The sequence below is a fragment of the Lagenorhynchus albirostris genome, chromosome 14, assembly GCF_949774975.1.
Source record: "Lagenorhynchus albirostris chromosome 14, mLagAlb1.1, whole genome shotgun sequence".
Classification (NCBI taxonomy): domain Eukaryota; kingdom Metazoa; phylum Chordata; class Mammalia; order Artiodactyla; family Delphinidae; genus Lagenorhynchus; species Lagenorhynchus albirostris.
This window is the reverse complement of record NC_083108.1, coordinates 23,380,065-23,407,487: the sequence shown is the minus strand read 5'-3', so window position 1 is coordinate 23,407,487 and position 27,423 is coordinate 23,380,065. Positions and strand designations below refer to the sequence as shown.

The 27,423-nt window shown below is 46.8% G+C and overlaps 1 protein-coding gene across 3 annotated transcripts in view; it reads right to left on the bottom strand.

The window, feature by feature from the left end:
* The window catches only part of MYO5B (myosin VB), a 387,764-nt gene extending 373,499 nt beyond the window's left edge, over positions 1 to 14,265 (bottom strand). For all 3 annotated transcript variants that reach the window (XM_060121183.1, XM_060121181.1, XM_060121182.1), the window contains exon 1: positions 13,960 to 14,265. In XM_060121183.1, coding sequence (XP_059977166.1) covers positions 13,960 to 13,986 — 27 coding nt within the window. In that variant the 5' untranslated portion in view covers positions 13,987 to 14,265. The remainder of the gene's footprint in view (positions 1 to 13,959) is intronic.
* Positions 14,266 to 27,423: the final 13,158 nt, after the last annotated feature.

Below are 27,423 nucleotides of genomic sequence, written 5' to 3'. Positions count from 1 at the left end.
TAAGACTCCTTTTGTTCTTTCCTTCCCCACACCTGAAAAAGGAAAAGCATGTGCACAGCCCTAGAGCTTCTCCACCAATGCTGGTGCTCTGCTAAATGAGAGGGCCCAATCCAAGGCTGGCCGCCACATGCAGGAGTTGGAACCAGTGAATCAGCACCCACAGCAACCTTCCCAGCCCTTCAGGCTCTCACCCCACACTGTCCTGCACTGGACTGCGGCTTCCCAAGGACAAGACCTTCTCCTAGCAACAGGATTAGCACCAACTAATACAGTTCACGTGTTCTCATTTTATCTCATCAACAAGCCTCTGAGGGCTGTACTAGCTTCTTACCCCTGTTTTACAGATAAATGAAGCCTAGAAGTTGAGCAACTGTCTAAGGCCACACAGCTGGTAAATGCTGGGGCGGGGGGTGGGGGGGGTGGTGGGGGTGGTACGAGGGTGACACAGACAGGACACCAATACTCAAAACCCAGGTCTATCGAGTCTAAAGGTTATACTCTTGACCACCGTATTTTCCCTGCCCTTTTTTCTCCAGAGTTTTTTTAATTGTGGTATAATACACATAGTTTACTATCCTCACCATTTTTAAATGTACAGTTCGGTGGCATTAAGCACATTCACATTGTTGTGCAGCTATCACCACCAGGCATCTCCAAAACTTCTCATCTTGCAAAACTGAAAATTCCGCATCCATTTAAACAACTCTCTACTCTCCCCTCCCTCCCACAACCACCATTCTGCTTTGTCTCTATGAATTTGACTCCTGTAGATACCTTTACCTTTGTAAGTGGAATTACATAGTATCTGTCACATTATAACTGGCTTATTTCACTTAGCATAATGTCCTCAAGGTCCATCAATGTTTAGCATGTGTCAGAATGTCCTTCTTTCCTTTGTTTTTTGTTTGTTTTTAATTGAAGGTCCCTTACTAGTCCTGCTTCCATGAGTGACCACGACCGGGGGAAAAAGGGAAGGGGAACCAGGCGGCAAGGGGAGGGGTCATCTCTACAACACTGCATTTATATACAGAACTAAACACACAAGGACAGAGTCACTACTCCTATTAGAAGTTGGCAGCATAGGAAAGGGAAGGAACAGATGGGGAACTGGAGTGTTAAAAAATACAGTGCTCCTTCCCCCAGGCATACCCCTGTTTGAGCTTAATCTGCTTCAACCCAAGAAGATCAAAAGCAGTTTGGGGGCTTCCCTGGTGGCGCAGTGGTTGAGAGTCTGCCTGCCGATGCAGGGGACACGGGTTCGTGCCCCAGTCCAGGAAGATCCCACGTGCCGCAGAGCGGCTGGGCCCGTGAGCCATGGCCGCTGAGCCTGCGCGTCTGGAGCCTGTGCTCCGCAACGGGAGAGGCCACGACAGTGAGAGGCCCGCGTACCGCAAAAAAAAAAAAAAAAAAAAAAAAAAAAGCAGTTTGGGAAGGCCAGAACCTTCAGGGATGGAGGGAGGAGGATGGCCCAGGAGGTGGGGAGGCTGTTTGGCAACTGGAGTGAAGGGATTGCCCGCCCCCTGCTGGGACCCCCCCCCCCAGCCCCTCTGGTCTGGCAGGAAGGGGGCAGCCTGCAACCCCCGTGGGCAGGTCTGGGCTTTGCCCTCCAGAGAGATGAAAACTCTGGCCCCCAGGTTCTCTGCCAGGGTGCAGTGGTCCTTGACCTCCTCGTAGCAGTTTGCTTCTAATTCATGCTTGATCCCCGTCAGCTTCTCCTCGATGGCATCCTTGGAGCTGGCATAGATCATTTTGCTCTTCAGGGGTGCAGACTCAGGGGCCCAGGCCTCCTCCTTGCTCTCCTTGGTCTCACAGGCTGCATCACAGAGGGCGTAATGGCAGTCCTTGTGTGGCAGCACCTTGACAAGGATGGCATAGGGGTCGTCTGCAGTCTGGCCCACATCACCTACCAGCATCTCCTCACCCTCCTCCAGGATGAGGTTCTTCGTGTCCTCGCTCAGGCAGAAGAGCACCGCCTTCTTGCACTTCTTCACATCCTCTGGTGAAGACGACTTACTCACCTTCAAGTCATTGAACACTCTGATGACACCAGAGACAGCCACACTGGAGACCACATTTCTAGAAGTGAAAGGGACATAGCGAGGAGAGCCAGAAAAGACAGGAGTCACTGCAGCCAGTGCCGGGATCCAACTGAACCAACGTCCTTCCTTTCTAAGGCTGAATAATATTCCTTTGTGTGGATGTACCCCATTTCGTTTCTCCATCCATTCATGATGGACACTGGGTTGCTTCCTCCTTTTGGCAATTGCAAATAATACTGCTCTGCCTTCCTTTCTTATCCTACCTGATGCATAGCAGGGGTACGAAGGTACAAAGAGCATCCTTCGGGACTTCCCTGGTGGCGCAGTGGTTAAGAATCTGCCTGCCAATGCAGGGGACACGGGTTTGAGCCCTGGTCCGGGAAGACCCCACATGCCGTGGAGCAACTAAGCCCATGCGCCACAACTACTGAAGCCTGCGTGCCTAGAGCCCATGCTCCGCAACAAGAGAAGCCACCGCAATGAGAAGCCCACACGCTGCAACGAAGAACAGTCCCCACTCGCCGCAACTAGAGAAAGCCCACGTGCAGCAACGAAGACCTAACGCAGCCAAAAATTTTTAAATTTTTTTTAAAAAGATCATCCTTCTATCTACTTTCAAAAGAGCATTTTAGGAAATTAGGTGGAATGGGCTTTCCATGTGATTCTTAAATCAGTAAGTATTCATTAATGTTATTATACTTGTCATAACACTGAGGCAACTATATGCCATGTAATAAGTTAACATACATATATATTTAAATGGGACTATAAATCAGTGTTACTATAAAATGTGGTGAGCCTTTAAGTTTTTAACCAAACAAACCAGAACTGCTACATTCAAATGAGTATTTTCCTAACAGCCTGGGAGGCTCTACACTGATTGATCACTGAGAGCATCTGAAGCCTGACTACTTCTCCTGAGGATGACAGCTCGTAAGAGGCCACACACAACTGTCATCAGTACCTGCAAGTCACACTTTGCCTGTAACAGAAATATAAGTCAGTGAATTCCTACCTTACTCAACCAGCTTAGTTCTTTGAATAACTCTTGGCTGTTTCCAGAAAAGAAAGCATACCTTCCAGGCACAGATTTTGCCACCATACAAGGGAAAAAGAATGCATCATCAGATCTGAAGCCAATTTCAGAAGAAGTATTGATGAGCTCCAGTATCCCTGTACCTCTGCCAAAGGGAACATCCCAAAGGAACCAGCATTCATACAGGTAGGATCGGACGTGTTAGTCATAAAAAAAATCACATTTTAAGGGTATTCTTACCATTTCGGTGCACACAGCTTGTTACATAGTTACACACATGTATACACAGTAAAATGACCATTAAAAAAGCAAGCAGCTTGATAGCAAAGAAACACTAGTTTGTGGCTAAGGAGACATTCATTTTCCTTATTTCACAAATACACATTAGCTCTCATTAGCAAGTGTAAGCAAATTAAGAATTTGATTAAATCTGATGAAACAAGACAGAGCAATTTATATCCTTTTAATGTACAAATGCCTCCTTAATACTTATTCATACAACAAATGAACCACTGGACTGGAAGAACTCAAGGTCAAAGACTACTTTGCAGGGATGGGCTCTTCCTCTCTGCCTCATGCATGGGCTGTGACGCATCACTGCAGGTAGAAAGTGCTCTCTACAGGTGTTGGCCAAGTGATGAACATAAAAGATGGTATGAATCTTCAGATGAAAACCATGAATATTATTATTGCTCCTGTGGGAGAAGACGACTGAAGCAAACTCGATCCGATGTTTCCTCCCTGACTCGCTGCTGCCTGCTTTGTTCGATCTCACGGGAAGGATGGAGTCCGTATTCACCCCCACCTAATCACGCAAGTATCCATGAGTCTTGATGAGACTGTTAATAAAAACTTGAGCTAAGCGAAAAAAATTATTATGCTTTTAATGTAAATGATAACCTTAGGAAGGTAAGAGCAAAAAAATACACGTGATCAAAACTGTGTGAAATTAGGATGTTCCAAAACAAGGCAGTTATATTGGCGTTGATATCCACAAATGTTGCTTTGCTATTAACCCACGTTCATACCTTGTGCCAAGCTTTTGCGCACAACAATAAAAAAGAAGAAAAACAACATTTAATTATCTCCTGACAGGGGCTCCACATCCCACAGATTCAGGCAAGTGCCAGGGGATACAGATGGGCTTTCCACCAGGTACTCTAAGCCAAAGTGACAGATAACATGACGGTACATGTGGTTCCTTGGTGAAGAAAGGGCTTTCCTCGAAGGGCTACGGCCTGGAAACAGGAAGGGAGTACAGGTGGTCTTTAAACCAATTCAAGGGCATTTATTGAGTCCCTACAGTACGCAAAACCCTACCTTGGGAAAAGTGAGGGATGTGAGCATAAGATTCAACCTACATCTTCAACGAGAGCAGCTGTACAAATATACACACCCAACCATCGATTGCACGCAGTGAAACACATTCTAAAACTACCTACAATCTCAAAGCTTTTTAAACTTTGGCTTTGTAACTCACCCTATTTTCTGCAGAATCACCTTTTTTTAATATGTAACTGATGCAGCACAGCAATAAAATGAATACCCGTGAACCCGTCAGGAAACCTCGTAGCCCGCTAGCAGTGCTGTTCCCACTTCTGTTCCCCCGCCAGCCCCATCCTCCCCGGATACCTACTATTCTAGTTGCCTTTTCCCTCATTCCCTGGTTTTTACTCATTTTATCACATGTATGTTCTTCACCAATACTGTTCATTTTGGTGATTTCAGAAATTCATAAAAATGGTGTCGATTCTGTGTGGATTCCTCTCTGAAACACCTTAAGTGATACCTAAGCTGGGCATCATATGAAGTCAGTCAGTCATATGAGCATGCATCTTACCATTGGTGGGACTGCACTGGGGTCTGGGTGGGCAGTTAGCAAAAGGAAATTAAACCAGAGTCTAAGGCCAGGGTACACAAAGATAGTTGAATACAGCACAATTTACCAATTCAAATATGTTACGTTTTCATCTACCCCATAAATACACAGTAGCCAGGTCACGATACAGTAGAACTGACAACCTACTGCCCGGTACCTTTTTTCTTGTGGAGTCTCTAAGCCAGGGGACCTGAATTGCTTAGTGCTGAAGAGATTATAAGTCAAGTCTTTGAATTCCATGCAGAAGGCATCTGGGTATTCTCATTCCTTTTAGGATTTCATGCCACTACACGTTTGAGTTTTATAATGGCAAAAGCGCTACAGGAAAATCATTAAGTATCTTTCCTGATGGGCCTCTTCATTCCTCCCCAAACTTCAGCAAAAGATAGAAAAGCCTACAGGGCCCATGTCACTATTAGAATTGTTCAAAGGAGAGTAATAATGCATAGGCCCTTGAATAAACTTTAAGAGGAACATTATATGCCATTAACTTGGAGCTCAGATACATAAGCTTGATCATTCCCACAACAAGTTAGCAAGATATACCAGTGCTCACCTACACCAGGACCCAGACAACTTGAGGACCTCCTCCGCATATCAAACCTAAAATGCTCCTGCTTGGAGGAGCTTCCAAAGTGCTTTGACAAAGTCCCTGATAAGAACCTAAAGTTGTAATAGGCAATGGTCTGGGTCCTGGGTATCCTCCTGTAAGGCTCTCCCCTCATATGCTGGGAGGAAGGGGCCTTGTCTCTGATGGTCAAGCTGACATCCTGAGTGAAGGTGAGCTCATTTTCCAAACACCTGTCCAGCCAATAGGCAGTGAGCAGGGCACACCCATAAATGTGAAAACCTTCAGCTAGGTGGGCAGATGGGAGAGAGCTTCCAGGAGTCTCAGACCTACTTCCCTGATCTTAGCTCAGAAAGGGAACGAAACGCCCATCAGACATCAAGCAGGATAGGAAAGAAGATGCTTCAGAAAGAGATGGAGACAGGGAAAGTGCTGGAAAGCAGACCAGTGCCCTGGGATGAAAGGAGGGTTAGATTTAAAATCAAGTAATTTTACACTGCTTGAGTTTCATGTACACCTTTTGATTGTTATATTTACCCCTTTTTGAAGATGTGATCCTCTTTCGGGGCTTACGTGGCCTAAGGAGAGCCAAAAACAAGGGTTCTGCCTAAATGTGGGACAGTTTTAAGAAGCACCAGGCTGTCTAGGGGCTGCGTGTGGTGGTGGAAGGCAAAGCAGCAGATCCCCGAGGGAAGAACTATGGGTCAGACCATCTGCCCTTTTTCTGTACTCAGAGACTTTCCTTTCTCCTTTCTCCTGGCTGCTGGTGGGCAGGGCAGTGCTGGTAGAAAGGATGCTCCATGTTAGGGCCTCTTTTATGCACAAATGATGTTCCAGACCCACCATCACTGGGACAGAACCTCGTGGAAGGCAGCAGAGTGGTCAGACGAGGAGTGTGGCTTTGGACAAGTAAGGCAGAGGTCCGTCGTTTGTAAATGAGGATGATGGGGGTGCCTACATCATAGTGTTATTATTAAATGAGTGAACATACAGCTCTTAGAAATGACCTGGCTCAAAAGCAGTTGATAAACGGTACCTATCATAACCAGTGCTTTTCCAATTGTAGGGCTGACAGATGCGTAAGCTCCAAACAAGCGAGGGAGAAACTTATGCCAAGGTGCCTTATTTAAAATATGTATTTGTAATATTTTATCCTGAACATTCTGGTTTCCACGACTTCCTATGTCTAAAAATATAATCATTTAATGATTAAAAACAATTATAAATAATGTCTTAACAGAGGAAATACAAAGAAAACTACAAATGAACACACCAAGCATATGAAAAGGTGCTCAACCCTCCAATGTAAGTCAACTTTAAACAAAAATAAACTGTTCAGTGTCCGTTTAAAAAGAGGAAACAATGACCAGTGCCTGGGAGGGGTGAAGAAACAAACCAGTTCTTTTCTGGAGACTACTGGCCTTATCGATGAAGATTCATAAAAGCGCATGCCAGGAATTCCACCTTGGGGAATTTATCCTAAAAATACTGAAAGGTTCCAAGAATGTTCTGCAACATTTTTCACAGTATCAAAAAATTGGAACCAATTAAACGTTCATCAAAATGGGAATGGTTAAAAACATTACAGCACAACCATACAGTGCCCAATTATGCAGCCATTAAAATGGTAAAACTGCCTTTATATGCTACTGGGAGAAAAAAGCCATAGTAGATTAAGATTTAAAATAACAAATAGGATCATGCCATACATATAAGTATATCCTGCATCGTGCCTAAGTCTAGAGCAGTACTGCCCGACAGAAATGAGGCAAAGTACATGTGGAATTTTAAATTTTCTAGTAGCCACATTATATCCAAAATATTATTTGAACATCTGATCAACATAAAAAAGCATAAGTGAGATATTTTACATTCATTTTTTGTATTGAATCTTGGAAATCTGGCGTGTACTCACCCAGTTTAGGGCAGCCTCACCTCAAGTGCTCACAGTCACATGTGGTTACCCTACTGGACACTGGGTGCTAGTCTAGTACACATCAGTGGTTAAGAGGAGCTGTCTGCGAATGGGATTACAGAGCCTTTGCCTTCCTTGCATTGTATGAATGGTTTCAACAATCATTTGTATTAACAAAAAAGTAATAAAAGAACATGGTGAAAAATTGTTTTAATTTTCCTTTAAAGCTCTAATAGGAGACTGGGAAGCACAGCTTAAATTTCAAGCTTCTTTCAAACTGCTCTTTCTCCTTCCCCAGGGGGCCGTGGGGGATAGGAACCTTTTCCCCTATGCCTTGGTTGTCTATTGCTCAGGTAGCTATGTATTTGTAGCAATTCTTCCCTTTCTCTCTCGCCAAGTCCCCTTATGAGCAATACCCCTGCAGGATGGCAGGAGAGGGTTAGGAGAAAAGGCCACCATCCAGCATCACGACTGAAGGGGGAAATAAGCTGATGAACAGTTGCCAGGTGCATACAGTGCGCCAGACACTGTGCTAGGCAGGCACTTCACGTACGTCAGATCACATAATCCTCCAATAACCTTATAATGCAGGTACCACGCCAATTTTTCAGATTAAGCTATCAAGGCTCAGAAAGTATCTGCTCCGAAGTGTCATAGAGTTGATAACGTGTAACTGCACTACCCCCATACGGTCCACAGCAAGATCATGACCAAAGAGGCCAGACTGCCCATGCCAAGGTCATGACCTCATCTTTATTAAAATCATGCTGTAAGACAATTGCATTTCTTAGAGGAAAGCAAATACCCGGGCATCTTTTATTTGCAAGAACCCCAGAACCCATTTCTCCTCTAAGCTCGTTCATACATCCTCAGATGTAAATATTTCCACTTAGACAAACCATTGTCACCCCTAACTAAACGTGTCACAATCAAGCATTATCCTCGCCCCATCTCGACTTCTTTATTTCTGTCCATCCTCAAGCTGGAAACTTCAAGGTCATACATGACTCTTCTTCCCTTGGCTGCATAATCAAACATTTGAGTTCTAGGCTCAGTAATCCCTGAATGACTATTTAATAAACAATAATAAGCACACCTAGCACCCAGATCTTAGTTTCTAAATACCAGTCTTCAAGAAAAGGAAACTGACAGACATCGCCTTAACCAAGGGATCAAAGTGACACCATCAGTAATGAGACACTGATATCACCAATCTCCTGAGATGCTGCACTGAGGCACATCGCTTCTGTGCCACAAATTCATAACCTCCATCTAAGCACGGGAAAGCATCAGACAAACCCAAACTGAGGTCCATTCTACAAAATAACTGACCAGTACTCTCCAATTGCCAAGGTCAAAAGGAGAAATTGAAACTGAGGAACTGTCACCAATCAGAGGAGACGAGGCAGCTGTGATGCTAAACGCAATGTGGAATGCTACATGCACTCCTGGCCCAGGGAAGGTCAGTAGTGGAAAACCTGGTGAAATTCCCATCAGGCTTGAGGACAAGTTAATAGTGTTGTACAAATGTTCATCTCCTGGTTTCAATGACCGCACCTTACTTATGAGGTGTTAACATCACGGGAATCTGGAAATATATAACAGGAACTCTGCTATTTTTGCAACTTTTCTGTAAGGCTAAGATTTTCATAAGAGTTTTAAAATACTACTGTAGTTACTACTCATGGCTGTCCATGCTTAAACTCACTCTACCATCTCCTACTAACAGTGCCCTTCTCAGTCTCCATGTGTATTCAAAGCCTATTCATTCTTCCGGGCCCACTCATGTCCCACTGCCCACCTGACCGATGGCTCTATAGAACGTCTGTAACTATGAGTATCTGCTCTCTGCTCGTGGCACATGGGTCATGTTGGATTGTTAGTTAACTTTGTGTATTTCGGTTTTTACTGTCCAATGACGATGCAAAATGTGCTTGTGTATACAAGTACACCAGGGCACACATGCTCCGCTCACTTTAAAATGGGCTGCTTTTTAATGTGGTTTTTGGGAAGCTACTGGATTACAAAACAGAGGTCAACTAGTATTTCAAACCTATCCAGGTCTACCCTGACAATCCTGTATAGATAGTGACAAATACTCTATCACTTAGGGAGGGCAGTATGTGGACTTATATATTATAAGCAGTAGAGGTATAGCTAACTTATACCACAGAAAATGACGGTATCAAAACATACACACACATGCCAGAATTTAAAATGTCGACTTAGTTTCTACTCAGAGGCCCGCCAACAGCAAGAGAATGCTCTCTCTCTGCTGAACAAAATAAGCACAATAATATACTTAGACTCCAACCAGGCCTGGAGCTGTCAGACAGCCTTCTAATGGGTGGCCATCCTGAAGCTAATGAAATGAAATATTAGGAGCACGTCAACAGAAAGGAAATGGGAAGAAACTAGCAGCTGAAAAGCAAGCTCTCCCAAGCGGCCCCAGTGGAGAGGCCTGGGGCATGGGAGCTCTGGAAACTGCGTGGGCCTCACCAGAGAGCTGTTCTATTCCCAAGGTGGAGGTATTGGAAGCTACAGCTGTTATACTCCCATTGGTTAAAGGACTGTCCCCTTGGGGGACATCAATTCTCAGGCTCCAGGAACCTCTGACAGTGACACAGGTGCTGACTGCTGGGAGTAAGCCAGCGCCGGGCAGTGCGCTGGAGGACAGCACAGGGCAGGCGGAAGAGCACTAGCGGCCTCTGCTACCCTTGGCCTCCAGGTCCTCGTGTCTCTACCGGTGGGCACAGAGGGAACATGAGCCTCTTGCTGCCTTCCAGACTGAAACCTGGGAGAAGGCTGCACTACCTGATGCGCAGGTAAGGGACAGTTAGAGAACACCAGCCCAAGTTCTACTTTCCAAGGGATTGGCCCCTGAGCTCAAAGCCATCACTGACACACAAAGGGCATGTCCACTAGTAAAGTCACCTCCTAGCTGCACTCAAAAATCCACTGCTCAGAACACCACCTGTCAACTAAAAAACAACCAGGATAGGGATTATTTGAAGGTGCTGGTCTCAGCCTGGTGATCTCCCGGTCACTCTGCTGGCTAGAACCAAAGCAGCATCCGGAAAACCTCATCACTTGAGAGAACAGTGTTTAAATTTTTCATCCAGAATAACCCTTGTGTAGAGAAGAGTTGTATCATTCAGCCTGAAGAAGAGGTTATATATTTTATACTTTAAGAACCAGACTATTTTCTGCATTTGTCATAATCAAATCATGTTTACCATGCTTGCACATGTTTGGGAATCTTCCTGGGACCTGGGCTAATTTGATTTATACAATATTGTCTTCTCCTGTGGGTTGGAAGCAAAGTACTAACACTTGTCACATACGTGCCATCTGTGACAAGAGAGCCCATCATCAGCACCACGTTTCTGTAAGGGTGGATGAGGCTGACTCACCTTGACATCACCCTCAAAGCATTGACTCTGATTCTCTTTTCCCACTGAGAAAAACCTCAGTACAAAGAAAGTAATTTCTCAAAGGCAAGGGGTTGGGTCTTCCGAAAACAGGAGTGCCTTTGTTATGGGAAGTGCCCTTTGCCAATGACTAAAATCAACTCCAAAAAGAAATCCACATAGCATATAAGCCTCCATTTGGAGAGAACAGATAGACAAAGAGAAGAGCAAGAAAACAGTTAACGTGGAGGGAGGAAAAGAAGAAAGTCTTTTCTTCGGTAACTGGGAATAGACTAATATACCAAATTCTTACCTGAAACCACTTATAGTACTTACAGGCTAATTTATATACTTAAGTAGGTGTCTCATATTCCAGCAACAATATCTTCCTACCATGTCACTAAAGCAACAGGTATAATCAATAAAGGGCTTTAAAATTTCCATCCCACTCATAAATGCTGTTGGCATAATAGATCACTATTTCCATCATGCATAATACATTAAAGTGCATGCCTGGATCCAGTGTTCATCACATTAGAAAAGCCCACTAGCAAGTTAAAAATAAAAAGGAACATTGGATATTTTGATAATACACTAAAATGAACAAATCATCTCTCCCAAGAAACAAAGTGAATCTGAGTCACAGGCACGATTTCTCTGTATAATTTACGATTCATGTGCATACTGAGAATCCAGCCTAGCAAGTGGAGTGATAGTGGTTAGGAAAGAACACAACTGCTTCTCGTAGTAAAGCATAAGTGTGTTCAACTCTGCCAGAAAAAGTAACAGCTGCTCAAGATGCGATCTGGCTGGAAGCTACTGCGTGGGACACAGAAGAATCTCAATTTGAGATTCATAAACCTAGAAATGATTAAGAACTAGAAACCCATTAACAGTGAGGTACAGTTCCTGGGCCTTAGGGAGAAATTCTAAGACTCTTTTTGGACTAAGTATGCCAAACGCTCACACCAACGAAGCTACTTTTTTTCTTAAGCACCTTGAGCACCTTTCCAAGACCTTTTCCTCATGAACCCTTTTTGTCCCTATATCCGTAAGTCAAGAAGAAGTACACTGGGGGACTTCCCTGGTGGTCCAGTGGATAGGACTCTGTGCTCCCAATGCAGGGAGCCCAGGTTCGATCCCTGGTTAGGGAACTAAGATCCCACATACCACAATGAAGAGCCCACACGCCACAACAAAGACCCAGCACAACCAAAATAAATAATTTTTTAAAAGAAGAAAAAGCACACTGGAACTTTAGCTCAGACTCCCACTAACTCATCATTCCTAATAATTAACATGCAGTATACTCATTTCTAACTAAAAATCAAATTGAGCGTTTTCCCTGAAAGTTGTCTTTAAAAGCAACGCAGTGTTCTTGTTTTTCAAAATCAGGGATCCAAAACTTAAGGGTTTATTCAATCGTCCTTTAGCTTCATATAATACAGCAATTAGTTACTGTCTGATAAGGTACTTTATGATATATTGCAGGTATACTGAGTGTGCACTCAGTATACTTTGTGCACTTCAGTGTGACAAAGCTTCCCTGCCTCGCTGGTTTCCAGCCTCCCGTTGAGGTTCCGGATAACTGCTTCAGGGAAACAACTTCGAGGGCTCCTCCCAAGACTCCCACGGGTAAACGGGATAGGGTGCTCTTCCAAAGCCAGAAACGCCACAGTTTTCACCCCTGGCTCGAACCTCACATCCTTTCCTCCCAGAAGCTGTCTTTCATCAGCGGTCGCTGCCAGGGGACCTGGGGGGGGCGGAGCAGGTGCACCAGGTTATGGTGACCCCGCCCCCAGCCAGGTTACACCCTCCACTGCCACCTCGCGTCTTCCCGCCTCGGCCCTGTCCCCCTCCAGGAGGAAGAAGGGATTCGAAAATTCCTCAAACGAAAAGGGGTGGCCAGCCCACCCAGCTGAAGGGCTCGCCCACGCGCGGGGGCAGCTCTGAGCAGTCGCCAGGTGAGGATGCGGAAGTAGCTCTTCCTCCCCCGCCCAGACCTGTTGGCCCGGGCCCAAGTCCCGGGAATCACACACCCATAACCCACGAGCGCACCGCGCACCCCTCTGCAAACGAATCGGTGGGCACTAAGCACTGTCAAACGTGTCCCGGCCACAGAGAAGAAAAACCGGCGGACGAGGTGTACGGACATCCCAAACTTATTTTTTTTAAGGGGGGAGGGGTAGCTTAAAGGCCCCTCACCCCCTCAACCGCCCCTCAATGCCAAATTGAAACCCGAGGGGGCCCGGGCGGCTGCAGCTCGGCTGTGGGCGCTTCGGGAAGCGGTGGCTGGTCTCTAACTTTAATCACGGCAACTGCTGCGGAAGCGGGGAGTCCTGCGGCCGCACCTGTTCCCGACTCTAAGGAAGGAGCCCTGCGCATCCATTCTGACCTTGAAGACATCCTGGACATCCACACTCCACCCCCGAGTCAGCATTACTCCGACCCCCTCCCGCAATGACTGAAGCCCACCGAGTGCCCACCCAGAGGGGCCGCCTCAAAATGCCCACCCGCGGCAAAGTAAGAATGCGCTTCCCTGGGCTCTCTCCAGATCCCTCGAGCATCCTTAACCCACTGCTTACCCACCCAAGAGCCGCCGCGCCCCTCACAGCAGGTTGAGTCCCCTTCTCTCCCCACCCCCAAATTGAGGAATACCCCACCCCCAAGTTCAGGGTTTCCCCTCGCTGCACTCGAGAGGGTCGCCCTCGGGAGCTCACGCTGCAGAGCACCGAGGTGGGGTCCACGAGCAGGCGACCACCGCGGGGGGCGGTCCCCGCGCCCTAGGCTCCGAGCTGGCGGGGACACCCCCTCAGTTCGGGGACCTCAGCCGGACGGAGCCGGGACGAGGACAGAGACGGCAGAGCGTCGGGGAGCGGGGGACAGCCCTGGCCGGGGCGGGAGCCGCGGGCGGTCACCGCGGGGCGCTCCCGGAACAGCCAAACTTTCTCCGCCACCCGAAGTTCGGGGCGCGGAGGCGGCGATGAAGGGGAGCGTGAGAGGCGTCCCCCGCCGCTCCCAGCCCCGCGGAGCCGCAGGAGAAGGTGCCCCCGAGAGCCGCCCGCTCCACAGCCCTCACCCGTACCCCGGGCCCGGCGCGGCCCGCACTCACCTGGCTGTAGAGCTCGCTGACCGACATGACCCCCGCGGGCCGGGCCGAGCCCGGACCCCGTGGCCAGCGGGCGGCCCTCGCTCGTGTCCCGGGGGCGGCGGGTCGCGGCTCCTCGCGGCCCCGGCGGCTCTCAGTCCACGGCCGGCCCGTCTGGCGCCATCTTCCCGGGCTGCCCGAGAGTTTCTCGGTTCTTTTCTCTCTTCCCCGACCTGCCCCGCCGGCTTCCTGGAGGCGCCGCGGCCGGCTCGCTCTCGGCCCGCGCGACCTTTACTCCCGCGGCGGCGGCGGCGCAGCGGCGGCCGGGCAGGAGGGGCGGGCGGGCGGGGTAGAGGCCGCGCGGCGCCGCTCCCCGCTCAGGTATGGGAGGCGGCGTGGGAGGAAGAGGGCGGGCGCGCGTCCCAGGCGGCTGCCGGTGCGCCGCCGCCGCCGCCTTTGAGCCCTGCGGGGGCCGGGCCGGCCGCGCCTCCCGCGCCCCGCGCCGCAGCGGGGTCCTCCCGGCCAGGGGCGGGGCCGCGCGAGGAGCGGACGCCGTCCGCCCCCTGCTGGACACCGGGCGCTCGCGGGACAGGTGCGCGCCGGCTGCCGACACCTGCCGCGCGGCGCCCCCTCTCTGCGCAGACTGCGCTCTGGGAGGCTGGGCGGGGACCCATTGGAGACCAGAGAAAAAGAGGAGGAAGCACCAGAGAAGGGAGAAGAGGAATGAAAAGGAGAGATGCCTGCGGCCGAAAGGCTCCATACATTTTTCTCTGGGTTTTACGTGGGCATTAACATTTTCGTTATTAAAATTCAGTTATGTGTAGACTGTTACTAAGGCGTTTTGGATATACTAAAGATTGTCTCCGCCAAACAGCTCCCTGCGCTGAAATCCTGATCAGAACGTGGGAGTCGTAACTCTTCTCCACTTTGCGGGTTTCACCCACAGCTTCCAGCTAGGCTCCTGGCCGCCCCCATCAGAAAATTGTTTGCTTTTCTGGGAAACCTCACATTTTCTCCCCTCTCTCACGCACACTCTCAATCCCTCGGTCGCTCCCTATCTCATTTACTTTTGTCGCTTCTGCCAGTGACGCTTGGCAGCTTCACTCCCTCTTCCACTTCCAACAAAAAGTAGAAATTTCAGCCAAAAAGGAAAATAATTGGCAGGAGTCAGTAAAGGGAGAGCCGGAGCTGTAGGAGGAGACACGGTCTTTTGAGGTGGCATTTGTACCTGAATGAGGGATGGCCTCTGAAAGTGGTTCTCAGTCAGAGCATCCATCTCTACAGTTGTCCCGGAGCTCCACTCCCGGGAAGGTGATTCTTAGACTCATCCCATTTAAGACCTTCCCACTTGGAAGGTAGGATCCCCATTTAATCCACCTGCCACCCTCTCAACCATGCCTCCTCAGTGAGAATCACCTGGGGAGCTTTAACAGTTCCAAGGAAGGGACCCCCACCCTGAGGAACTCCAATTCACTGGTGAAGGGTGGGACCCCAGTACCTGATTTTTTTAAGTTCCTCCATAACTCTAAAGGATTGTGCTTCCAGTGTTGACAAATGCAGTGACCAAAGCTTGGGCAACTCTTCTTGGATCTCAAAGGGAGCTCTTCATATCACTGGCAAGAGCAGAAAGGATTCCATCATGTCTCTCTCCCTCAAAAATCTGTCTGCGTAGTTTCCTTCCCTATATTCTGATAATTCTTGAAGTGTGGCCCCCAGGGCCATCAGCAACACGTGGGAGCTTTTTAGAAAGACAAAATATGGGGCCTCACTGCAGACCTACTCAATCAGAAGGGCTGGAGGTGGGGCTCAGCACGGGGTGTCTTCACACCTCCTGGGGGATTCTTCCCTCTCAGACTAAGAAAGACTCCTCGCTAAGGCTCAACCGCACCTCAGCTCCAGATCCCCTTGCCTTCACCACCGTGCTCCATCATGTTCCCATTTCTCCACCAGCAACTCTCTCTCTCAGCTCGCTCTTGACTTTTCCTCTGTTCTCCTTTCTGGCTTAATTGTTGAAGTGGTAGCTTTTACTGCCCAGTCCCACGAAATTCACTGGTTCTCAACACCTTCTGCACATTGGAATCACATTTACAAAGACAAATGCCTGGCTCCCACTCCCAGAAATTCTGATTTAATTTGCCTGGGATGCTGCCTGGGCAAAGGGATTTTTTAAGAGTTTTCAGGTGGTTCTAATGACAGTCAAGGTTAAGAGTCACTGCTTTAATTCCTTCCTAAGCCGCTCCCTCTCAGCCCCCTCCTATTGAAATTGCCTTCTCCCTCTGAAGCATGGGGTGGTAACTGACTCTCCCCACACTGTTGTCCACCCCTGTCCTCTCATTTTATCTCCTCTTGTTTTCCCAGCCTCGCTAACCACACCTTCTGCTTTCTCTTCCTGGTTCCTGAGTAAAACTGTGGCCTATTTCCCAGATCTCACCTTTCTTCTCAGCCATGCCCCCCTATCTCACCTTTTACTGCAATGTTAACTCCTAAATCCAATTCTAACCTTTAGACCCACCTTTCCACCTGCCAGAGAGGCAATGTTAGTGATCCCGCTAGGCCCTCGGACCAACCTTTCTTCCCACCCCCAACCCAGTTCCAACTTTCTGGCTTCCATCATACCTGGCACAAATTAAAAGCTGAATTCATGCTGACTGAGCTGAATCACATCCTTGAGGAGCATATTACTCTTGGCCAGAGCTTTGTGGATTTCTAACCCCACAATCAGATATGGGCTTTCCCTCCTTTGAATAATAATAAAGACATTTTGAAAACTTACTTTGTGCCAGGAAACTTGCCAAGTGCTTTACTTCTGTGATCTTGTCTGAGCCTCAGAGAAAGCCTTTAAAGGAGGTTTGGACATTAACTCTGTATGACAGATGAGCAAAATGAGGCTGGGGGGTGGGGGGAGAGATGTTCTAGGTCAGAGAGCCAGTATTCAACCCAACTCTATCCCACTCTAGAGCCTAAGCACTTGCCAGTGGTTCCCAAACATTAATGGGTATCAGGATGAAAGGGATGACCAGGGGATGCTATTCCAGTTGGTCCACATGTGGACCATGAGTCCTCATGTTTAATAAGTACCCCAGGCGGTATAGAGCCCATACTTTAAGAAACACTGCTCTATGCTCCATGGTGTCTCAAAGTAAAGAGAAGACATCCATTGGGAGTGCCTTGGTCTCCTTCCTCCTCCTTCCTGATGGGGCGTTCCATCATATACAAATGAGGAAGAACTCTGAACTTCCAAAGCATTCATCTGCACTTAAGAAGCTCCCCTCACTGCACCCTGTGTTATGTCTGTGCTAATATCCCTGGCTCCTCCTCAACACTAGGCGCTCAGAGCCTTGAAGGCAGGAACCACACGTGACCCATATTTGTATCCTCTGCACGTCCTAACACCATGCCTTGCACAAAATAGAACTCAAGAAATAGTAGGTGAATTGTGTGTTGGCTGGACCTAATGATTTGCTTACAGCCAATAAAACATAGCAAAGGTGATGATGGGACATCACTTCCATGATTAGGTTATATGACTGTGACTTTTGTCTTGCTGGAATTTTCTCTGGCTCTTCTCATATGCTTGCTCTGATGAAGCAAGCTGACATATTGTGAGCTGCCCTATGGAGCGACCCATGTGGCAAGAAACTAAGGGTGGCCTCAGACCCTCGAGAAACTGAATTCTTCTAATAGATAAGTGAGTGAGCTTGGAAGCAGATTCTGCACTAGTCAAGTCTTCAGACTCGACTTGAAGAACCACAGCCCCAGCTGACACTTTGAGGGCAGCCACGTGATACACCCAGAAGCAGAGGATCCAGAAAAGCTGTGTCTAAATTAAACTGTGAGATAATAAATGTGTGTTGTTTGAAGCCACTAAGTTTGGGGGTAATTTGTTATGCAGCAATAGATCACTAATAAAATCACATACAAAAAGCGTCCTGTAATGACTGAGTCACTAGCAACTTCAACCTAGCAATTGCTCTCCTGCCCTTCATGGTAGGTTGGTTTCCCAAATGCTCTTACCTGCTAAGGCAGCATCTTCAAACTGGGGTTTGTGGTCCACGGGTGTATGCCAAGCCTTTTCAAGGAGTTGTTAGTCCGTAGTTTGTTTTAAGAAAATCAATTTCCAGATCCTAAGTGTCCATATCTAGTGGCAACTCTAAACACGACTTTGCCAGAAAACAAGCCTGAGTCCGGGGGCTCATCTCCGATGGCCCTTCTCACTTCTTCTCCCACTTTGCAGAAGAAAACACATTTCTCAATCCTCCTGGATAGTAGTGTGGTTCTTTCCTTGGGAAGCAAAAGCCTTCGGGGCACCAAACAAAGGACAATTGGAAAACTCCCTTGTTGACACTGACTCTGATGAAGGGACCACACATTCTCTTCAGGTTAGGTGGTTTCCAATTCTGTTATCACAAAATTGAAGGAGGAACTAAGACATTGTCACCTGACAGTTTATTAAAGATAACCTTTTGCGCTTCCCTGGTGGCCCAGTGTTTGAGAGTCCGCCTGCCGATGCAGGGGACACGGGTTCGTGCCACGGTCCGGGAAGATCCCACATGCTGCGGAGTGGCTGGGCCCGTGAGCCATGGCCGCTGAGCCTGCGCGTCCGGAGCCTGTGCTCCGCAACGGGAGAGGCCACAACAGTGAGAGGCCCGCGTACCGCAAAAAAAAAAAAAAAAAAAAAAAAGATAACCTTTTGATGGATCACCATGTGATTTTTCGCAACTCAGAAGGAATTCAAAGAATTAAGGGACCTGTTCTAACAAAAGTTTCTTTACCATCTACTTTTTTATGTAAGCAAATATATAACACTTATGTCTATAACAAAAATACAAATAGATTTTTGAAATTGTATAATAATAGCATTTGTGATGATTCATTTCAGAATAATTTTAATACTTGACCACTGCAAATTTTAAAAATATATTAATTTATATACATATTTTTGTTATAGATAAGTATTATCTGGTGGTTATTAAAGGAGTTTCTAGCATTAAAAAATGTAGGATAAAATTCTGTGGGGAAAGTGGAACAGAATTCCAGGCTCAAGGGAAAAAAAATGAATGATTTAAAGAATTTGTGTTGTTTTTAAATGGGCAGTGGAGGGTATCAAATTGTTATAGCAGTTAGAGTCCATTGGGTTCACTTGATATAAGTTTTATTTTAAGCTGACAATATTTACAATATGCCAGAAATTACATATTTTCCAACTATCTAAACATTAAAAATGTTAGTTATTAACCTAAAAATGTGTGACGACATACATGGTTTTTCAAAATTCCTTTAGAGAATTTGAGAACAAGAAAGTCTGAAGCCCATGGAGCGAAGGGCATCTGCTTCCGCGACCTCCCAAATTAGATCTTTATTAGAAATTCAGGATTTAAAATAGTGTTAAGAACCTGACGCTGTGGAACACTTTCACCTTTGCAGTTCATTCAATGATCATCTCCGAGTCCCTCTTAGGGCAAAGCAGACTTATTTTTCACCTTTTCTGAGTTAGCACTCAGCCTGTGTGCAGATTTAAGCCATGACTTCTGTCACTGTTTGTCAGGGAGAGACAGTGACATAGACCCCAGCCTGGATTTCCCACCGGCCACTCCTCTGTGGGATGCAGGTGGGGGGTGATGAGGGCAGAAGCCGTGACACATGAGGATGGTTGAAGACCACTGGGTTGGTTTGATTTGGGTAAGAAAAGACTCTGGGCGCTGAGGACTGGTGAGAGATTCGGACATCAAAACTATTTTCAAACACTTGAAAATCTGTCATGTGAAAGAGGGATTAGGCTGGGTCTGGTTACTGGAGGCCAGACCACAGGGAGGAAGTGTCTGGGTGATAGATATTGCACAACCATGAAGAACAACTTCTAATAAAGACTGTCTAAGAGAGGCATCTCATGGAAAAGTGAGCTTGCTGTCCCTGGGGGAATTCAAGCAGAGGCTGGATTATCACTGCCAAGGATGCTGTAGATTCTGCCACTGGGTGGGGGTGAGCTGTACCACCCCTGGGAGTCAATGGCTGTGCCCTTGTGGCTGCCCTCCATACACCTGGCTCACGACATCAAACAAAGTTTAGAGCTATTGTCACAAATGCTGTATTGATAACCTCAAGCAAAGAAAACCCCCCTGTCAAAGCTTGCTCCGTGGGAAGATTTGATAGCAATGCTTTACAACTCAGTGAGACCGAATTAGGGGGGTTTCATTTAAAGCTTGACTTTAATCCTAAATGGAATGAAAGGCTTTGCTTCCTACTGGGCATCCTGACTCTGCCGCAAAAGGGTTGGGTTCTTTTCTTGGGGGAAGTGGGAGAGAAAAGAGTGGAGTTTACACTTTCCCAGAATCTCCAAAACTTCTGGTCATGGAAGCTCTTCCAAGACCCAAGGGCTATTGAGTAAATAACTGTAATGACCCTCCCACTCCCTCCCCCCCACCCCTCTCCAGGATGGAGTGACCAATCTACTGGAGTTTGGATGGAGAGGAAACAGGAGAAAAATGAGGTGGTGTGGCTCTGAGTAAACACAATGTAAACAGCTGCATGCCCACAGGCTATAACCCCCCCCCCCCCAACGTAACCCTGAGACTCTAGTCCGCCAATCACTGCTCATCTCACTGTCACTTGCTCTCAAGTAAGCAGCTGCAGGATCCCTTTCCGGAGGATTCCCAGGGACACGTATAGTTTAGCCCTAGCATCTTGCGCCCTCTTCTGGACACTTTTGCGCCCTCTTCTGGACACCCAACGGCTAGTTTTATTTTTGCTTTTTCTCTCATTTTCAATATTCCATAATTTTCTGATCTTCCAAAGTCATAACTGGAAGAGCCTTAAAGAGATCAATACCCAACCTTCTCATTTTACAAATGAAAAAACTGAGGCTCCCAGAGGAGACAGACCTGCCCAAAGTCACACTGCTGATTGGTGGCTGAGCTGCTCTTAGCCTGGACATTTCTGGGAAGAACTAGGAAGTGGATAGGGGTTCACGAGTCCTGCTTGAGTAGCAGAGAATTTCACTCACAATCTCTACCCACTTGCCTTCAAAGCATACCCTTCACCCTCTCTCGCCCGTTAATAAAATTGAACCATTAAACCGAGATCTCACTGTGGGGTTCAAGTTTCTGTCTGATTCCAGATGAGACTTTCTCCTGTTCTGAGATTGAGAGGGAATCAGAACCAGAGGGTGGGCTGAGGATAGATATCAGGGTTTGTATTAATTACACAACCCTGTAAATTAATAAAAACTGCTTGGAATATGCTGTCTGCTTCCAAATTCTACCCATCCTTTAAGACCATGATTCTTGGGCTTGGCTACACGCTAGAATCACCTAGGACTCACTTCAAAAGGGATGATTCCTGTATCTCACCCCAGAATCTCCAGCTGAGGTCTTTACACTCCCAGGTAATTCTAAAGCAGAGCTACTAAACCTCTGCTTTTGGTCTTACCCCCTGTCCCACCTTCTCCATGAAGCCTTCCTCCACTGCATGGATACACTGTATATGTTTCTATTCTATTTGGTACCTGGGATTGACAATATACTTTGAAATTCTTCAGTACATGTACTTATTTTGCATTTTAATTCTAGGGGTAGCCAGGTAATATGCTATCAAGAATTTACATGGCAGGGTTTGGTCAGCTGGCATATCAGAAAAAGCCACATCCCATACACAGCCTACAGGTTCTTCTGCTATTCATATCTGAATCAATAACCAAGTCTTGGCTAATCAGCACACCAATGTCCAAATGAGTTGTTATAGGTTATCTCCCAGGAGCTGATCAAGGACCAGTCCTTTCTTTGGAATGTGTAGGGTTTGAGCACCCCGAGCCTGCTGACTTAACCCTTTACTATAACAATCCCCTAAACAGAATATACTCTTTTACTTAATCTGGCTTTAATGAAGCAAACTTATCACTAATAGTTTCAAAATCTACCTCTGGAAAAAAAATGAACCATTAAAGAAATACATTAAAACATGTATATAGGGACACACATTTTTCCTTTGGCCTCAGGCTCTAATCTGGCCAGCCCAGCACTGTCAGACCTTTATTTAAAATTTTGAAATTTCATTCCTCATGGATTTTTGGCATGAATTTTGATTTTTACAAATATTATTTATCATGATTACTGAGTTTTTGGTGCCCCTTATGTTTTGCACCCAAGGCTAGTGCCTCACTCACCACACCCTAGTCCTGGTCCCCCAACAATCAAGGCTGTTGCTTCTCATTTTTCTTTCTTTCTTTTTTTTTTTTTGCATCCATATTCCATTGATTTTAATACTTTTTCATCACATTATAGAATTATAAGACTGGGATGTAATGGGCAAACTTTTATAGTAGCATAGAAAATCTACTGTTTCTTCTTTTTCTTTTTTTATATTCATTTTTAAAAAAATTTTTATTTTATATTGGAGTATAGTTGATTAACAATGTTGTGTTAGTTTCAGGTGTACGGCCAAGTGATTCAGTTATACATTTACATATATCTATTCTTTTTCAAATTCTTTTCCCATTTAGGTTATTACAGAATATTGAGCAGAGTTCCCTGTGCTATACAGTAGGTCCTTGTTGGTTATCTATTTTAAATGTTGTTGCTTCTCATTTTTCTAACCTCAAATAACACCGAATCTGAAAGGCTTCCCTCATCACCCAGCCTATGATAGCACCCTCCTGTTTCGTTTAATCACTTCACACTCTGAAACTGCCTTATTCATATTCTTATTATTTTCTGTCTATCCTTTCCTCCCAACTAATATAAGCTTCATAAAAGCAGAAACTGTGTCCATCTTATTCACTGCTGAACTCCCAGACTTCAGAAGAGTGTCCCTCGCATAGTAGATGCTCAATAAATGTTAGTTGCTTTGAGCCTCTGCCTGGGGACTGAAGCATTTTTGTCAGGGTGGACACAAAAAGCGGGCACCCAGGTGAGGTTCCCTCTATTATGACTGCCAAGCTGCCCTCTGTGGCTTGGGGAGGGAGGGGCGTCCAGTGGCTGAAAGGACCCACAGAGACAAATCCAGATGGAACATTAGACTCAAAGGAAGCCTCTAGCTATTTCCAATTTTACCAGTTTAACAAGAGCTATTTACAGAGCACAGACAAGTTGCACTCCTGTCAGAGTGCAGAAAACACCTTTCATAGTCAAACTTCACATCATTCAAATTAGCTACATGTATACTCTCCAGCTTTGCAGAAAACACCCCTTTCCCACCACCTCTGAGCTTATTAAGAGATACTTTGGCCTGTGGTCTGTCCTGGGAAAATGATTCATCCTTTTCTGGTGGTGATTTGTGTTTCTAGGCACCTACTATTAAAATACAAACCTCTAAAGGAAAAGGCAGGAACAAGTCATCAGATGTGAAAGTTTGCATTTTAATGCCTGTGATTCTGAGTCTTGTGTTGCTTTCTGGCTCTTGCCCAGTCGTCACCACCATTCTTTCCGGACCCAGAGCCCTCATGGGGTGTGACCCCATCCTTCTCCTTCTGGCCTCCTGCTTGCCTCTGCACGCTTCCTAACGCACAAATCTCTCCTTCTGTCCCCTAGATCTGCCCGTGCACAACCCTCTGACAACTTCCTGTCTCACTCAAGGTACCAGCCAGGGTCCCCCTCGCAGTGGCCTTGGCTCCGCTCCCTCCCGCCCTGCTCCAGCTGCCCGCCCTGGCAAACCTCAAGGCCAGTCCCCCTTGGGTGCCTTTTCCGTCTCCATAGTTTTCACCCCCTCACCTCCTCAGGGCTTCTCCCATGAGGTCTTCCTGTCTGTTTCATTTAAACCTGCACGTCCCCTTGTCATTCCATATCCCGCCCCCCCTTTATTTTTCTCTATGCCATTATCACAGTATAGCATATTATATTTTCCCATATTTATTTGTTTATTGCTCCCCCCCCTTGTGCGAATGTTAAGCTGTTTTATTCTCTTCTAGGGGCAGCCTCACTTAATTCTGGTTCTTTCCAACATGAAGAGGTAGTCTGGGTGATGTATTAGTTCCCTAGGGATGGCTGCCATGACAAAGAACCACAAATTGGGTGACTTAAAACCATGGAAATGTATTGCCTCACAGTTCTGGGGGCTAGAAGCCCCAAATCTAGGTGTCAGCAGGGCCATGACCCCTCTGAAGCCTGTAAGGGAGGACCCTTCCTTGCCTCTTCCACCTTCTGGTGGTTTCCCAGCAAAACCTGGCATCCTGGGCTTGCAGCTGTATCCCTCCAATCTCTGCCTTCACATGGCCTTCTCCCTAGTGTGTCTGTGTCCCTCTGTGTCCTTTCCTCTTTTTATAAGGACACCAGTCACATTGGATTAAAGGCCGACATACTCCAATGTGACCCATCTTATCTAATCACACTTGCAGTGAACCGATTTCCAAATAAAGTCACATTTTGGTACTGGGGGGATTAGGACTTCAATGTATCATTTTTTGAAGGGAACAGAATTCATCTCATAAAAGGTGACATCTCAGGATGTCCTCGTCCAGTGGCTGTTCTGTCCCATCAAGACAAAGACATGGGGTTGGAGACAATGGCTTCCTGCTTGTCTTCACCATTTATTCCACAAGGATTTATAGGGCCAGGCATTTGCTATCACTGAGACCAAAAAGTGACAGGCAAGCCCCTCCCCCAAGGAGCACCCAGGCTCGTGACAGCACCGACTGAGCAGTGATCACACTGCCGGTGTTTTGGTCCTGTGCAAGCCCACGCGTGAGAGGGGGCTCCTTCTCTCCATGGCCATCTGTCAGCAGCCACCTGCCGGCACCTCCCATAATATGTGCACCCCCAGCCTTGGCGGCTTTGCAGTGTGGGGAGGCATATCATTTAGGATTTCATCTTTATGCTCTAGCTAAAAGTTTACGGTCTACCTTCTCCTTCAACATGTTACTCCATAAATTAGGCTGTAAAATTCTCACGTACAGAGTCGTCTTTTGACTCAAGTGTTTTGCCACTCCTGCTTAAGTTGGTCTTAAAGCTTATTCCACAAGTGGCTGGAGAAATAACTGCCCAGCTCCTAGCTCCCCACTCCTCACAGCTACCACCAGCAGGCAAGCTCGGCCCTGGAGCTGCCACCAGTTTGAAGCCCAAAGTCAGTAAATTGTCCAACCCCGGTTCCAGCCATTGGGATGCTTCCTTGGAACCAAGCCTTGTCACGTTCTGGTTATAGGAACCGAATCCTCGTTTTGTCCTAGTGCCCTCATCTTTACCGAATTCCCTACATCATATCCTGGTTTTCCTGGGATGAGACTCAGCCTCACCCACCACAGTCTTCCCTTGATCTGTGACCCCATCCTTAAGCTCAGGTCTCAGGACTTTGTCCCAATATTTGCAGCAGCTCCCCCTGGATGCCTGGACTTGCCTACATCTTACTTCCAGATTCCCAATGCTGGGAGTCCCTCACCTGTCAGATCCCTGTGACCCACTGCTGGCACCCTCCCATACTCCCCGCTCCCCGCTGGGGGATCTGCTTGGCTTTTGGGTGAGTGGTTCTTAATCAGTGTCCCGTGCCACACTGAGGCAGCACCGTGAACTGTCACTGTTGGGTCACCAAATTCTGATTATCATGTAAAATAGATGTTTGTTTGAAGAGACACGCTTTCATGAACAGGATGCCATTTGCTGTGGCTGAGAGGGAAGAAATGAGCGAACACGTTTGCTGGCATGTTGCAGGCTGAGCGCGCGGACGGTGCAGTCAAGCGCTCTGCCCCATGCCAGAGAGCGCGCGCAGCACGGGCTGGCCTGCGTGCTTTGACAGACACCTTGACACATCGTGTGGCTGCAGCAATGACTGTGTTGTAACTGCCGCCGGCTTGTCTAGTTTTGTGTCTTTTGATCCTTTCAGATGTGTCAACAAATATTCTGGTATTAAAAGTATGACTTGAAACATACACAAAAATTTGAAGAACCCAGACAAAACTCTAATTTGAAAAGATGCATGCACGCCTATGTTCATAGCAGCACTATTTACAATAGCCAAGACATGGAAACAACCTAAACGTCTATCGACAGATGAATGGATAAAGAAGATGTGGTACATATATACACAATGAATATTACTCAGCCATGAAAAAGAATGAAATAATGCCATTTGTAGCAGCATGGATGGACCTAGGGATATGATATCACTTATATGTGGAATCTAAAATGTGACACAAATTAACATAACTACGAAACAGAAAAAGACTCACAGACCTAGAGAACAGACTTGCGGTTGCCAAGGGGGAGAGGGTGGGGGAGGGAAGGATTGGGAAGCTGGAATTAGCAGATGCAAACTAGTATATGTAGGATGGATAACCAACAAGGTCCTACTGTATAGCACAGGGAACTATATTCAATATCCTGTGATAAACCATAATGGAAAAGAATATGAAAAAGAATATATATGTATAACTGAATCACTGGGCTATACAGCAGAAATTAAACACAACATCGTAAATCAACTATACCTCAATAAACATTAACGTTGAAGAAACATGACAGGGTCAGGTTCATCCTTCCCTTTTATAACATCCTCCCATCAATCAGCCCCTCCTCTTCTAAAGTTAATCAGTAGTGTGGAAGGGAAAATTGCTGGCTGCTTGGCAATAATGGTCAAACATAGTAATGCACGTCTCCTTTGACGTAGAAATTCCATTTTAGGGATACACTTTCCTGATATGCTCATAAGTTCATTCATGGCAGCATGATGTGAAATAACAAAAGACTGGAAGCCACCTGAATGCCCAGCTGCAGGAGTCTCCTGCTGGCATGAAGCTCTAAGGCTTGTCCATGGAGCTATCGGTCCAAACCTGGGTGGTAGCCATCTCAGAGGTTACTTTGCCAGAACGTTCTCTGGTGAGGGGAGAGCATTGCACACATGAGAACGGTTGAGTCTGGGGTCAGAAAAGAGAGACAGGAGAGCTGGTTGTGGATGAGGGGAGGATAGGTAGCTATGTGTCCTTGTGGGAGAAAAAGTCATGACAGACATGTCCAGGGGTGGCGGTTATGGAGGGGGACCCTGCCCACCGCGTGCTGGGCTGGGAGGAGAGATGATGTCATGGGGGGAGGGGGTCTGAAAGCGGACACACGACTGCCAGAGAGAAAACTTGATTTTTGAATTTTTTACTGTTGTAAGCCCAGGTGGCTTGGGTGACACCTCTTGCAAGAAATGTAATTTCTCTGCTAATAAATGGAAAAGACTCTCTTCTTCCTGACAGTGCAGACTCCCGTATTTAGCACCCATTTTGGAGAAAGCACATTCAGTCTGAGTGGTTCCCTTCCTAACCTGTTTGCTGAACAGAAAACAGGTTCTTGGCCCTAGACTTAGGATTTGATTTGCAGCATTTACAAAGAAGTGATTTGTTATTTTGTCTAATTGCTCCAAATCCTTATCTGGCTCTATTTTCCCCATCCCAGTTTCGCACAAATTACTCTGAGCTGTGTCCAGCTTCTCTCCCCCTGTCAGGTGCCAGACACTGGCTTCCCAGGGCTGGAGCAAGACTCTGCAGTTCGCCCTTTGAAAAAAAGAGCTAGAGTGGCCACAGCCAGG